We start from the raw sequence: 12,513 nt of genomic DNA, 5'->3' as shown, positions 1-12,513 counted from the left end.
ACACCTAACCTCAGTTACGCAATTACTTACTAAGCACTCAGGGGCTGCGGTAAACCTTATTCTACTTCCTGATGAGATTTTTTTTCAGAAGATTTCTTCTCCCAAATTGAAAGATTCCAACTAAACAACGACGGCATCTTGATCTTTTCGCAGTCTGCACACCAAGATGTCGACAATATCACAGCCGTTCACGGTATACAGCCTACCAGCAATCTCTGGGCTGAACAAAACCACTTCATTCCACGTCTCGGCCCCAAAGTCCACCACAGTCGATCTCTCCATCTCGGCCGCTGGAATCTCGCGATTCACCCTTCGTCCTGCTCCAAGGCTCGTGTCCTCTGTCGCCATCTCTCCGCTGGCTGAGATCTTGTGTCCTGTTATTGTGCTTGACAAGGCGAGCAAGAACGCCGCGACCGAGGGAGTTACTATCTATGCTGCCATTAGAGAACGCAAGAGGACTGTGTTTTTACGAAGGATCGAGGAGAATGGCGTCGTTTGCGAGCTGGAGCTTGGTACCCTCGCTGTTTCAGCTCTCAAGCTTGTTAACGACAATGTCATTATTGTCGTCTTTGTCAACGGTCAGATTTCAGCTTACCAGTTCACCGAGACTGAGATCTCAGCTGGCAACGACGCAGATGATGATATGAAGCTGGACGGAAACGACGAGGAAAACGAAGAGAAAGAGGGAGAAGAAAAGGAAGAAGAGTCTCCAGCTGAAATTAAACGCGAGTTCAAGCATCTTTGGACTACCAAGCCGTACGACTCCAAGGACAATGAAGTCCTCTTTTTTGACTTTTCCAGTTCGTCTGAGGCCGATATCTCTCTTCTCCTCGTCTGCCGGTCGAGTCCTGACACGGTCGATGTTCGAAAGTTTTCAGTTTCAGTTTCTGATAGCGTTCAGTCAGACCAATGGAATCTGGTGCTACGAAAACAGTCTAATGTAAGACCTTTCATATTTCATAACAATATCAGAACTACACACTAACATTCTCTTTCTCTAGGAACTGATTCAATACCACGAATCTGGTGTGCTATTCTTCCTTTCCGGTGGATCCCTAGAAATCATCACCATCCCGGCTCTGAGCCACACATCAGTCGATCTTGTCTCCTTCCTCACCCCGAAATCCGGCAAGAAAAAGAACTCTGTCCTCACCGACCACCTCTCATTTCTCCCCTCTGGAAAGACCTCGATCCTGCTATCGACCGGAACATCCCTCATGCTCATCAACTGGCAGTACAAGACGATCCTCGCATCTCTTGACCTGTCGTCCGCCGACACTGGCGACTCGGCTGGGTTTAAACTGCTCAAGCGAGTTGGCAAGCGAACTGCGATCGGCGTGTCAAAGTCTGGGTTAGTGCAGGCTGTTTCGTTTGTGGTTGGATCTGGCAAGTTGCTCGAATGCATCACCGGTAGCGTCAAGGCGGTTCCTAAAGCAGGAGCTGAGAAACCTGTTCTTGCTGATATCCTCTTCAACCGGGAAACCAGCTCAAAGAAATACAAAGATCTGGCACAAGAGGCGTTCTCAATGTCCTCGGCAGAATTCCAGAAGGTGGCCCCACAGATAAAAACTCTGCGATCAAACGGCGATGTTTCTGGATTTGACAACCGCGTCTTTCTCTACCTCTCCAATCAAGAGCGGTGGTATGACCTCAACAAGACTCCTCCGAACGTGAAGGAGACCTCTGTTCTCGCTTCGTTGCCCTACTACGATCCCACAACTTCGCTCCAGGTCGATGCCTCGCTCATCGAGCTCATCACACAGTCGATATTCACCCTCGACGAGTCCGCAAAAGGAGTTAAGCTCTATACCTCGTTTGTGCCGCGCCTGACACTCGGATTCATCCTGAGCCATCCATTGCTGCCGATCGAGAAGTTGCCAGGCTTGCTCCCGGCGCTGAGTGAGTACGATGCAAAGCTATTATTGACGGCGCTGCATTTGACGACGATGCTGCCGGTTTCGGAGCTGGTGGCTGTGCTTTTCGCGTTTTTGGAGAAAAAGTCGGAAATCGACGACGAGCTGCGGACGGAGGTTATCGAGCAGACTATTGTGCGCATCGAGCAGGATTTCTCGTATCAAGCTACAGTGAAGACGATCAGTAGCGAGTACAACTCTAGCGAGATTCAGTCTGCGCTTGAGGATCTTCTGGACCTAATCACATCTCTTTCCTCGTCATCTTTGTCCGACTCTGACGACGAGGGCTACGAGTTCGACGCCTGGCAGATCATTTCGTGCTTCGTGGATGCCTCTGGTCTGTTTACTTTACAGGAAGATTTAATCTCCAGAATCTCGTCGTTGGTTGGGACGCAGATTGAGGATCTGCAGGGCCGTATTGAGGTTTTGGAGATTGTAGACTCGGCACTGGAGCTTTCGCAGACCAAGAAGGCTGCGCGCAAGAGCAAGAAATTTGCTGGTGTGCCTGCTATTCGGGCGCGTAGTTAAATGTGTTTTTTGTATATTGGGTTGCATAGCAGATAATAGAAAAGTTCTCATCCTTGTGGGGCAGTGATGTCTACAAATAACTAATATATACCACTTCATGACAGGGGTAGCTCCTAAAAGTATAGGATTCTCTTTTTTGGCAAACGTGTGAGATGAATTGCTATCAAGATTACCAGACTATATAACCTAATACAAACGGAAAATTCATGCAAAAAACTGTAAAGAAAAAAGTAAACTCCCGTTTCCAAACCTACAAACTATAGTGAAAAACACAAGGTAAAGTAAAAGCAAAACGGCGGATCATGATATAAAACAAAAAGAAATGCACTTTGGGAATATCATTAAAGAGCAGGCAAAAGTGAAGACGAACAAGAGAGGTGGGGCCGCGTACGGTTGCAAGCGATCGCGTCACGAGTGCCTTCCCTGCTGCGACAGGGATAATATGCACTGTGCATGCACATGAGATAGCGAAAGAGAGATGGAGTGAATGAGTGAATGAAAAGTGGTCAAAAGACTATTTCTCAACAATGCCGTCTAAGAACTTCTTGATCATGTTGAGCGCGTCGATTTTGATCTCGTCTGGGACGCTGTCTAGAGCTTTAGGCTCGATATCGTCGACGAGTTTGTTGAAGTTGGGGTTGTCTTGAGCACGCAGTTTCTCTGAAAGAAGATTAGACACCAGGAGATTCGTTCCTCGCACTTCAACAGAGGGATAGAGATTACCTGACGCGAGCTGATTAACTTGATCATACCAACCGGACTCGACCAGTTTCTGGCGCAAATGGGTCGATATCCTATACAAGGGAATTAGCACACCGCCTTAAAAACGCGATACAAAACACCAGCAAGCAAGAAAAAACCAACCTCTCATATTCTCCAGACTCGACAAGCTTCTGGTGAACTTTTGCTCGTACTTGGGCGTCTGCCATGATTGCAGCTTGTTTGTGTTGTTCTGTTGCCTCGCTGCTTGTCGGGAAGGTGATTTCTCGTTTTCCCGGGTTGTTGACTGGATTTTTTTCAGCTTCTGTAACGCGAAAAAGTTCTAGCAAAGCAGTAAGAGTGCAGAGCTACACGACGCTCATTAAATACAATTTTTGAACAAAGATCAGGGACAAGGAGCGCAAGTCGGAAGAGTAATGGTGAACTACAACAAGCTCAGGTCTGGTTTTAATTGATTTCGGGGCCAAACCTGAACCGAACCGGTGGTGAGATCGTGCGGCTGCGGGTTCAGGTCTCGGTCCCTGGTTGCACTAGCCAGGATCAGCGTTGTAGATCATCAGATAGTTATCTCTTATTCTGCTTGCTGAAGATATTGTAGATTATAATTACAGAGGAAAAGTTGGAATTAAATAGTTTACAATCTAGGCATACAAAATTCAGAGTAAGGATATAGTCATACAAAAAAGCGTTAAAAGCTAAAGATAGAGTGATAAGATCACCGAAGATTTATCACCTCTGTCATAAACTGCTCAAAGTTGAGCTGTATCGTGCCTATTCAAAATAGTTAGCATTAGAATAGAGAGGAAAAGTGAGAACTGGTGCTAATAAACACACCTCTTGAATCGGGCCCGTATTTGTTAAAGTTAGCCGAGAGATGTAGGAGAGTGACGCAGGACTGGACAAAGAGATCGAAAGTCATATCATTTGATCGTTTGACGTATGAATTAAACACGAATTTTGTAAAATCTGGCGTCAAGCGATATCCGAATGCTATAGTATCACAGTTGTTAGCGTACCGTTGACCGAAGCTACTCTTCAGACAGCACATACCCTTCAGCGCCAGATCGAATTCGGTGAGTGATATTGTGAATGTCTTGTCAAGATCAAACTCCTTGAATCGCTCTTGCCATTTAGATAGATAATCCCAAAGCCTCTCTGCAAGTATAAAAACGCGTTAGTAAATAGAGTAAACGGGCGTACACGTCAAGAACGAGGGAAGGACTTACCAAACTCGTCGATAGTTATTGTGCCAGACTGATCAGAGTCAAACATCTGAAACATGAGCTTGACGGTTGTCGGATCAAATTTGGAGCGATCAAAATTCAGCAGCGCGCTCCGAAGTTCTCGTTCCGATAATCTTCCGTTGTCTTTGGAGGTCAGCATATCACATGCAGTATAGTTGATAAATGGAGGAAAGGAGGCTTACTGTTGACATCCACACTTCTAAATATCTGTCTTACTGACTCAGCTGGTGCAGGAGTCGCGGATGGCGGTGGCAGAAAAGGCTTGACTGATGATGGTCGCTGGTACGGTTGATTGATAGATCCCTGTGACCCTTGTCGCGGCTGTGTCAGATGGGGAGGCGACTGCTGGGCCATCTGCTGCGGGGGCGGAGATTGGTAATATTGCTGGGATTTCCATAGCTGTGGTTCTTGATAAGTCTGCGGAGCGCTCTGATAGGCGTTGTACTGTCGTTGCTGGGGTTGCTGTGGTATCGGGGGTTGTTGATGAAGTGGTGGCGGAACGGGCTGATGCTGCGCGTATCGTGGCTGCTGAGGTTGCTGCTGGGGCTGCTGGGGCTGCTGATACTGCTGCTGATAACTGTATGAATGAGAAGGAGGAGGCTGTTGCTGCATTTTTTGCTGCTGGACAGGACGCGAGGATGATTGCTTTGGGCGCGCGTTGTGATGCTGCTGCTGTTGCTGGGAGGGTCTGACTTGCGCGTGAAACTCTGCCGGAGTCGGCATAGGCTGCAGAGAAGCGCGTTAGTAAGTAATTCAGAATGATTGTACTGTTCGCAATAGACACATACCGGGAGTCCGTCGCCCGACATAGCTGTTTGGTGGGGTTGGATAAGAAGCGCGCGGAGAGGAATAAATATGGCGGGTGAGAAAGAGTGGCTGCGGTTTTGCAGCGAGCGGCTCGAGTGGGGCGCGGCTGAGGCTTGGAGCGCGACGAGAGTCTTGATTGAAGGATTAGATGAAGCCGGTGACGAATATCGCCAAGCGCGCAGCAGAAAGACAAGAACAGAGCGCAAGCTGCTGGTTCGGGCCGGGCGAGGAAGATGGTGAAGGTGGAGAGGAGGCAGGAATGTTGCTCGACTGCCTATTTTAGCCTTCTTGTGGCCTCTCGGCTCCAGCCGCGCTCAGTGAGACAGCACCAGACCCGCTGCTGACATGCTTACTAACACATGACTCATAGGTCACGGGGAACCAAGGCAGGGGCCGCGTTTGTGCTATTCAGACGAAAAAGTAAACAAACAGAAAAACACGCCCGGCCTGGTTTGTGCGTATCCCTGTCACACCTCCTCCCGGCGGCCGTCGTCCTTGTTTACTTCCCAAACACCCAAACGCGCGTGTCTTGTTCTTGTCCCGCCCGCCTGTGTTTTTAGGTCGAGCAACTATCTTCCTGCTGTCGTCCGAGGTCCTTCTTTCATTCTCCTCCTCCTTTCTTCCTCGTCTCGGTCTTCCCGGCGCTGCCGCAAGTCTCCCGCGCCGATCGCAGATGCAGCTGGGCTACTAAAGCGCGTTCGTCAAAACAAAACCACCCGCTGCACCGTTTCTACGCCTCGTCCTCTCCTTAGCCCTTCCCTCTCTCTGGATCCTGCTCACTCACGCGAACTGCCGGCCTCGAGCTCTCCTTCTCTCCTTTCGCGCCTGGCGATCCCTGCTCTGCCTCCTGTTTGATTATAGCCCCATATCTCTATCGACACCCACACACCACCGCCAATGTCTTCATCCTCGTCATCACAGTACACCTCGGAGGGTGCGAACTCGCGCAAGAACGCGTATGCTGCCTACTTGCTCTTGTTTTTGTATGATCGATGCTGATCAGAGTCCTATATCTAGTGTTGTCATTAAGGTCGGCATGATTGGAGATGCCCAGATCGGGAAAACGTCATTGATGGTGAAATATGTCGAAGGCAGCTTTGACGAAGATTATATACAGACCCTGGGTATGATCTATCTCTATTATGGTGGGTGATCGACTTCTCACGACTTACAACTACTCTAGGTGTGAACTTCATGGAAAAAACAATATCGATCCGAGATACCGACATTACGTTTTCGATTTGGGATCTGGGCGGCCAGCGAGAGTTTGTCAATATGCTGCCACTGGTGTCTAATGACGCTGTCGCGATTCTGTTTATGTTTGATCTGACGCGTAAATCCACGCTCAATTCGATAAAGGAATGGTACAGACAAGCGCGGGGATTCAATAAGGTGAGAGTCATTAAGTTGTTTTGCAGTCAGAGTACTTGGCTCATCTGAATATAGACTGCGATCCCGTTCCTGGTAGGAACAAAATACGATACGTTTGCTGTTTTCCCGAGAGAGGATCAGGAGGAAATTACAAAACAGGTCTGTTTTGAGGCTCTGTTGATGTGTTGTGAAATAATTGCTAACCGCTGTGGACTTGGGGTATACAGGCGCGAAGGTTCGCTAAAGTGATGAAGGCCAGCTTGATATTCTGCTCCGCGAGCCATTCAATCAACATCCAAAAGGTATGAATTCTGGTTATCTTGATCTCTTGCTTGTACTGTATTGCTGACTATCGTCGTAGATTTTCAAAATTGTTCTCTCAAAGGCGTTCGATCTCAAATGCACGATTCCCGAGATTACTGCGGTTGGCGATCCTCTGCTGATCTACAAAGATGTTTAAAGTATTTCTATAGTATATAATGTTTGTTTTCATTTTGCCGCAGACTTGGTTATAAACTGCTATCTTTGACTTTGGTTTTATTCCTGTTCTTTTTGCTTATCTGGCTTGTCGTCAGCCGTGTATTTTTTCTTCCCTCTTTATCTTCCTGTTTTCTTCTTTTGTTTAGTGTGTCGCGACTGCATCTACTTCATTGGCGCACGTATTATCTGATACCGAAAGAATATGAATCCATATCTCTGAACAAGATGCCTCATGAAAGCTAATCCGATAGCTGCTAGCTGTCCAGATTGCGTCAGGGTTTAGACAGCGCGCATGCTTACCACCTGCTCGTCAGCATCAGCTCTTACAATAACAGCATCAGCATCAAAGTAATAGTCATAAACACCTTCTAGAGCGTTCTTGAACACCGCAGAGCTCCAACGTCTCCAAATCCACGACCAAGACCGGAGGTGGTGGGTGGTCAATATTTACCCGGCCTGATTACATCACCAAAGCCACCTGTTCTGTCGCCTTCCGACAGCTCTCCCCACTCTTTCCCTACCACGCTTCCTCCCTCACATCACCTCTTCTCCATCCAATTCCCACCCATCCCCATCTCCCTTTAGGAATCACCGGTCGATCGATTGTTCTGCTATCTTATTCTTCATCTACTCATAGCCGATCTTAATTATGTCGTCCGAACCCGAGAAGAAGCATCACGCGAATCTCGCCGATGCCTCTGGCGCTGACCAGTCCAAGGAGGACGCCACCGCGACCGCCATCCTGCGCAAGAAGAAGAAAGACAATGGTGTGTATCTATCCTTGTTTACTTGATTGTTGCCTCTCCTGTCTGCTGCGTTCGAAGATGGATTCGATTGGCTTGTTCGGCGATGGATGCTATCGTCGGGGGTGTGATGGTCTCTCGCGAGCGGGCGCCTGTCGCGGGATCCTTCCCTCCGTCAGGCCGTGCTCTAGCCCGCCCATCGACCACCGCACCCTTCTGCATTCATTCGATCCAATCCAAAGTCATCTCACAATCAAATCATCCTCCCGCGCGCTTCTTCTTTGATTTGATCCCTCTCTCGGACCAATTGCACCCCTCTCGTGACCCGCGCAGATCAGATTCGAAACCCTTGTGCGGCAGATGACTAACATGACAACTTGCACCTTCTAGCCTTGATCGTTGATGACGCCGTCAACGACGATAACTCGGTCATCACCCTTTCGCCAAACACGATGGATCTCCTCCAGTTCTTCCGTGGCGATGTCGTTATCGTCAAGGGCAAGAAGAGGAAAGATACCGCCCTTATCGTCCTTGCTGACGAGGAGGTCGAGGACGGTGTCGCCAGAATCAACCGCGTTGTCAGAAACAACCTTCGCGTCAGATTGGGCGATATCATCACCGTTCATGCCTTCCCCGGGATTAAATATGTATGTTCTTGTCTATTCATAAACTTCGAAGGAAGAACTCCGACGCTAACTGATAAATCCAGGCCAAGAGAATCTCCTGCCTGCCTATCGCCGACACTGTCGAGGGTATCACCGGCTCTCTCTTCGATGTCTACCTCAAGCCGTACTTTTTGGAGGCCTACAGACCTGTCCGAAAAGGCGATCTCTTCACTGTCCGTGGTGGAATGAGACAGGTTGAGTTCAAGATTGTGGATATGGAGCCTTCAGAGTACGGTATTGTTGCACAGGAGACTGTCATCCACTGTGAGGGCGATCCTATCAACAGAGAGGATGAGGAGAACAACTTGAACGAGGTTGGATATGACGATATCGGTGGATGCCGAAAGCAGATGGCTCAGATTCGTGAGCTTGTTGAGCTTCCGCTTCGCCACCCTCAGCTGTTTAAGAGTATTGGTATCAAGCCCCCTCGTGGAATTTTGATGTTTGGACCTCCTGGTACCGGAAAGACATTGATGGCGCGAGCTGTTGCGAACGAGACTGGAGCGTTTTTCTTTTTGATCAACGGACCGGAGATCATGTCAAAGATGGCGGGAGAGTCTGAGAGCAATCTGCGCAAGGCGTTTGAGGAAGCCGAGAAGAACGCGCCGGCTATTATCTTTATCGATGAGATTGACTCGATTGCGCCCAAGCGAGACAAGACCAACGGAGAGGTCGAGCGAAGAGTTGTGTCTCAGCTGCTGACGCTTATGGATGGTATGAAGGCGCGGGCCAATGTTGTTGTGATTGCTGCGACCAACCGCCCGAACGCGATTGACCCTGCTCTCCGTCGATTCGGCCGATTTGACCGAGAGGTTGATATTGGAATTCCGGACCCTACTGGACGACTTGAGATTCTTCGGATCCACACCAAGAACATGAAGCTTGGGGATGACGTTGATCTTGAGACGATTGCGGCTGAGACCCATGGATACGTCGGATCTGATTTGGCGTCTCTGTGCTCTGAGGCTGCTATGCAGCAGATTCGAGAGAAGATGGATTTGATTGATCTCGAGGAGGAGACTATTGATGCCGAGGTTTTGGACAGCCTGGGAGTTACTATGGACAACTTCCGATTTGCGCTTGGAGCGTCCAACCCGTCAGCGTTGCGGGAGACAGTTGTGCAGAGCGTGAATGTTACTTGGGACGACATTGGAGGATTGGACAAGGTTAAGCAGGAGTTGAAGGAGACTGTGGAGTACCCTGTTTTGCATCCGGAGTCGTATGCCAAGTTTGGGTTGTCGCCCTCGCGAGGAGTGTTGTTTTACGGACCTCCTGGTACCGGTAAGACTTTGCTGGCCAAGGCTGTTGCGACCGAGGTGTCTGCGAACTTCATTTCGGTGAAGGGACCTGAGCTGCTGTCGATGTGGTTTGGAGAGTCCGAGTCGAACATTCGGGATATCTTTGACAAGGCGAGAGCCGCAGCGCCGTGTGTAGTGTTTTTGGACGAGTTGGATTCGATTGCCAAGTCACGCGGAGGGTCTATGGGAGATGCCGGTGGAGCGTCTGATCGGGTTGTGAACCAGCTTTTGACAGAGATGGACGGTATGGGAGCGAAGAAGAACGTGTTTGTTATTGGAGCTACCAACCGACCTGATCAGATTGACCCCGCGTTGCTTCGACCGGGTCGATTGGACCAGTTGATTTACGTGCCGTTGCCGGATGAGGAGTCGCGACTTTCTATTTTGAAGGCGCAGCTACGCAACACGCCGCTTGAGCCCGGGTTGAACCTGCGGGAGATTGCACAGATTACGCATGGGTTCTCTGGAGCCGATTTGTCGTACATTGTGCAGAGAGCGGCCAAGTTTGCGATCAAGGACAGCATTGTTGCGGCTGAGGCTGCTGAGAAGGAGGCCGGAGAAGAGGATGTTGCAATGGAAGATCCTGTTCCGTATGTGAACAAGAGCCATTTCGAGGAGGCTATGGTTACTGCGCGCCGAAGTGTGAGCGATGCGGACCTGCGCCGGTACGAGGCGTATGCGAACACGTTGCAGATGTCTCGGGGCGGATTTGGCAACTTCCGGTTCAGCAACGAGGAGGCGGAGGCGGCAGCGGCTGCGGGAGGCACTACGACCGAGAGCCAGTCGGCGGCGTTTGGCGCGGAGGAGGGCGACGACGATTTGTACAATTGAGTGATTGAAGAATCGGAGGTTGCTGAGAGTAGTTATTGTTAGTTGTTAGTTTATATTTAGTTGTTATAAGTTATATATATTTGATATTGTGAATTGCAAGAATAAATGGGTGCGAGTAAAGAAGAAGGAGAGAGAAGGGGATGACAGGCGAGTAAGGGTTTGGAGACAAGTCCGAAAGCCAAAGAAGAAACAAAACAAACAAAACTTTGCTGAGAGTTGAGGTCAGAGAAGAAGAAGAGAACAAGAGAAGAGAACAAAAGAAGAGAAGAAGAGAAGAGATTCATAAACAGTCTGTTTTATATGAGAAACGATGACGGAAGATACAAATACAAATACAAACACACTACGACCGCCTACTACGCGATCTCGGACTTCGTCGGTAGGCCAGTTTACGCTTGGAGATATGGGCCCGGGACTGTCGACGATGGCTGCGACGGAAGCACAGATCCGGGGCAGTAAGAAGCGGCAGCGGGCGTTGTCGAAGGGGAGTATTGGAGGACAGGAAGGGGAGGTTGTTCCGGGAGCGGAGGGGGAGGCGGTGGAGAAGATTGGAGTTGGGTCGTGGGCGTGGATGCGGTTTCGGGAGACGTGTTATCAGAAGACGTGGGGTGAGTAAAACCTATTGATGAGCTGTTGATTAGATAGAGAGAAAGAGAAAGAGCTAATGGTATGATATAGTCGCCCCCTTGATACTTCTTTTGATTCCTCTAATTGCTTTCGGACTGTCGAGCGACAAAAGCGATGCAAACTGGCTGTATGGAATGATTTTCGCGTCCTACAAGCTTGAGCCCGAGTATGAAGGTGGACCTCCGATGTACGGCAAAGGCAGGAATGACTTTCTGTTTGTCGCATACTACACCGTTGTGCTGAGTTTTATTCGGGAGTTTACGATGCAGCAGGTTCTGGAGCCACTTGCGCGGTGGAACGGGCTGAAGAAGGAGGCGAAGGTGAAGCGGTTTATGGAGCAGACGTACTTTATATTGTATGACGGCGTGATGGGACCATGGGGGCTTTATATCATGCATCATATGCCGCTGTGGTATTTCGAGACGCGGCCGCTGTATGAGGTGCCCCATCGGACGCACGAGCTGGATTTCAAGATGTACTATCTGCTGCAGGCCGCGTTCTGGACGCAGCAGGCGATTGTGCTGATGCTGCAGCTGGAGAAGCCGCGGAAGGATTTCAAGGAGCTGGTGCTGCATCATATTGTGACGATCGCGCTGATCTTTTGCTCGTACCGGTTCCATTTCACGTGGATCGGGATCGAGGTCTATATCACGATGGACGTGAGCGATCTGGCGCTGGCGACGAGCAAGACGCTCAATTACTTGAACCACTGGCTGACGGCGCCGTTCTTTATTGTGTTTATGGGAGTGTGGATCTACATGCGACACTATCTCAGTCTGAAGATCCTGTGGAGTGTCGCGACCGAGTTCCGGACGGTGGGAGACTTTGTGCTGAACTGGGAGACGCAGCAGTACAAGTGCTGGATTTCGCAGTACATTACGTTTGCGCTGCTGTTTGCGCTGCAGTTGTTGAATCTGTACTGGCTGTTTTTGGTGTTTCGGATTGCGTTCAGACTTGTGTTTAACGACACGCTTAAGGACGAGCGCAGTGACGACGATGATGATGATGAGGAGGAGGAGGAGAAGAAGAAGCCGGAGCCGGCGAAGAGTGCGGAGGAGAAGAAGACGGAGTAGGGTGTGATGAGATGGGTGATAGTGAGCGATAGAGAGTAAATACATGTTGTTTTATTGTATAATGTAGTTGTTATATCAACCAGTTATATGTCTATTGTATATCTTATTATCGCATTAAATGTGTTTATTCTATTAACACAGCAACTAGTTAACAGAGCAGTTGTCAACTATTACATAAGCTGATTATTAATAGCAAAACTCTAACGAGGTGTG

The 12,513-nt window shown here is 49.2% G+C and overlaps 6 protein-coding genes across 6 annotated transcripts; 4 read left to right on the top strand and 2 right to left on the bottom strand.

The window, feature by feature from the left end:
- Positions 1-114: 114 nt before the first annotated feature.
- Positions 115-2,587, top strand: BZA70DRAFT_277678 (Utp8 family-domain-containing protein; the record flags this gene model as incomplete). Its single annotated transcript, XM_064912477.1, has 2 exons — positions 115-940; positions 1,002-2,587. Coding segments are annotated over exons 1-2 (2,210 nt in total), but the record flags the coding sequence as incomplete, so codon positions are not given.
- On the bottom strand, positions 2,588-3,584 carry BZA70DRAFT_277677 (transcription factor e(y)2-domain-containing protein). Its single transcript, XM_064912476.1, has 3 exons — positions 3,306-3,584; positions 3,165-3,235; positions 2,588-3,101 (listed from the first exon to the last, which is right to left on the bottom strand). The coding sequence occupies exons 1-3, from the start codon at positions 3,368-3,370 to the stop codon at positions 2,956-2,958; spliced, it is 282 nt and encodes a 93-aa protein (XP_064769025.1). The 5' UTR covers positions 3,371-3,584; the 3' UTR covers positions 2,588-2,955.
- A 170-nt stretch (positions 3,585-3,754) lies between these two features.
- Positions 3,755-5,450, bottom strand: BZA70DRAFT_277673 (uncharacterized protein). The gene is made up of 6 exons (XM_064912475.1): positions 5,194-5,450; positions 4,588-5,131; positions 4,388-4,528; positions 4,212-4,316; positions 3,996-4,151; positions 3,755-3,932 (listed from the first exon to the last, which is right to left on the bottom strand). The coding sequence occupies exons 1-6, from the start codon at positions 5,212-5,214 to the stop codon at positions 3,877-3,879; spliced, it is 1,023 nt and encodes a 340-aa protein (XP_064769024.1). The 5' UTR covers positions 5,215-5,450; the 3' UTR covers positions 3,755-3,876.
- A 491-nt stretch (positions 5,451-5,941) lies between these two features.
- BZA70DRAFT_149971 (small GTPase) lies at positions 5,942-7,378 on the top strand. The gene is made up of 6 exons (XM_064909701.1): positions 5,942-6,168; positions 6,230-6,336; positions 6,396-6,604; positions 6,659-6,742; positions 6,811-6,885; positions 6,945-7,378. The coding sequence occupies exons 1-6, from the start codon at positions 6,110-6,112 to the stop codon at positions 7,041-7,043; spliced, it is 633 nt and encodes a 210-aa protein (XP_064769023.1). The 5' UTR covers positions 5,942-6,109; the 3' UTR covers positions 7,044-7,378.
- Positions 7,379-8,175: 797 nt separating this feature from the next.
- Positions 8,176-10,755, top strand: BZA70DRAFT_149978 (cell division control protein 48). The gene is made up of 2 exons (XM_064909702.1): positions 8,176-8,453; positions 8,516-10,755. Exons 1-2 carry the CDS (start codon positions 8,259-8,261, stop codon positions 10,598-10,600), a joined length of 2,280 nt encoding a protein of 759 aa, XP_064769022.1. The 5' UTR covers positions 8,176-8,258; the 3' UTR covers positions 10,601-10,755.
- BZA70DRAFT_149939 (uncharacterized protein) lies at positions 10,645-12,506 on the top strand. The gene is made up of 2 exons (XM_064909700.1): positions 10,645-11,208; positions 11,279-12,506. The coding sequence occupies exons 1-2, from the start codon at positions 10,911-10,913 to the stop codon at positions 12,298-12,300; spliced, it is 1,320 nt and encodes a 439-aa protein (XP_064769021.1). The 5' UTR covers positions 10,645-10,910; the 3' UTR covers positions 12,301-12,506.
- Positions 12,507-12,513: the final 7 nt, after the last annotated feature.

This window comes from Myxozyma melibiosi, assembly GCF_037950935.1.
Source record: "Myxozyma melibiosi strain Phaff 52-87 chromosome Unknown BZA70scaffold_4, whole genome shotgun sequence".
Classification (NCBI taxonomy): Eukaryota; Fungi; Ascomycota; class Lipomycetes; order Lipomycetales; family Lipomycetaceae; genus Myxozyma; species Myxozyma melibiosi.
This window is presented reverse-complemented; position numbering and strand designations above follow the sequence as displayed.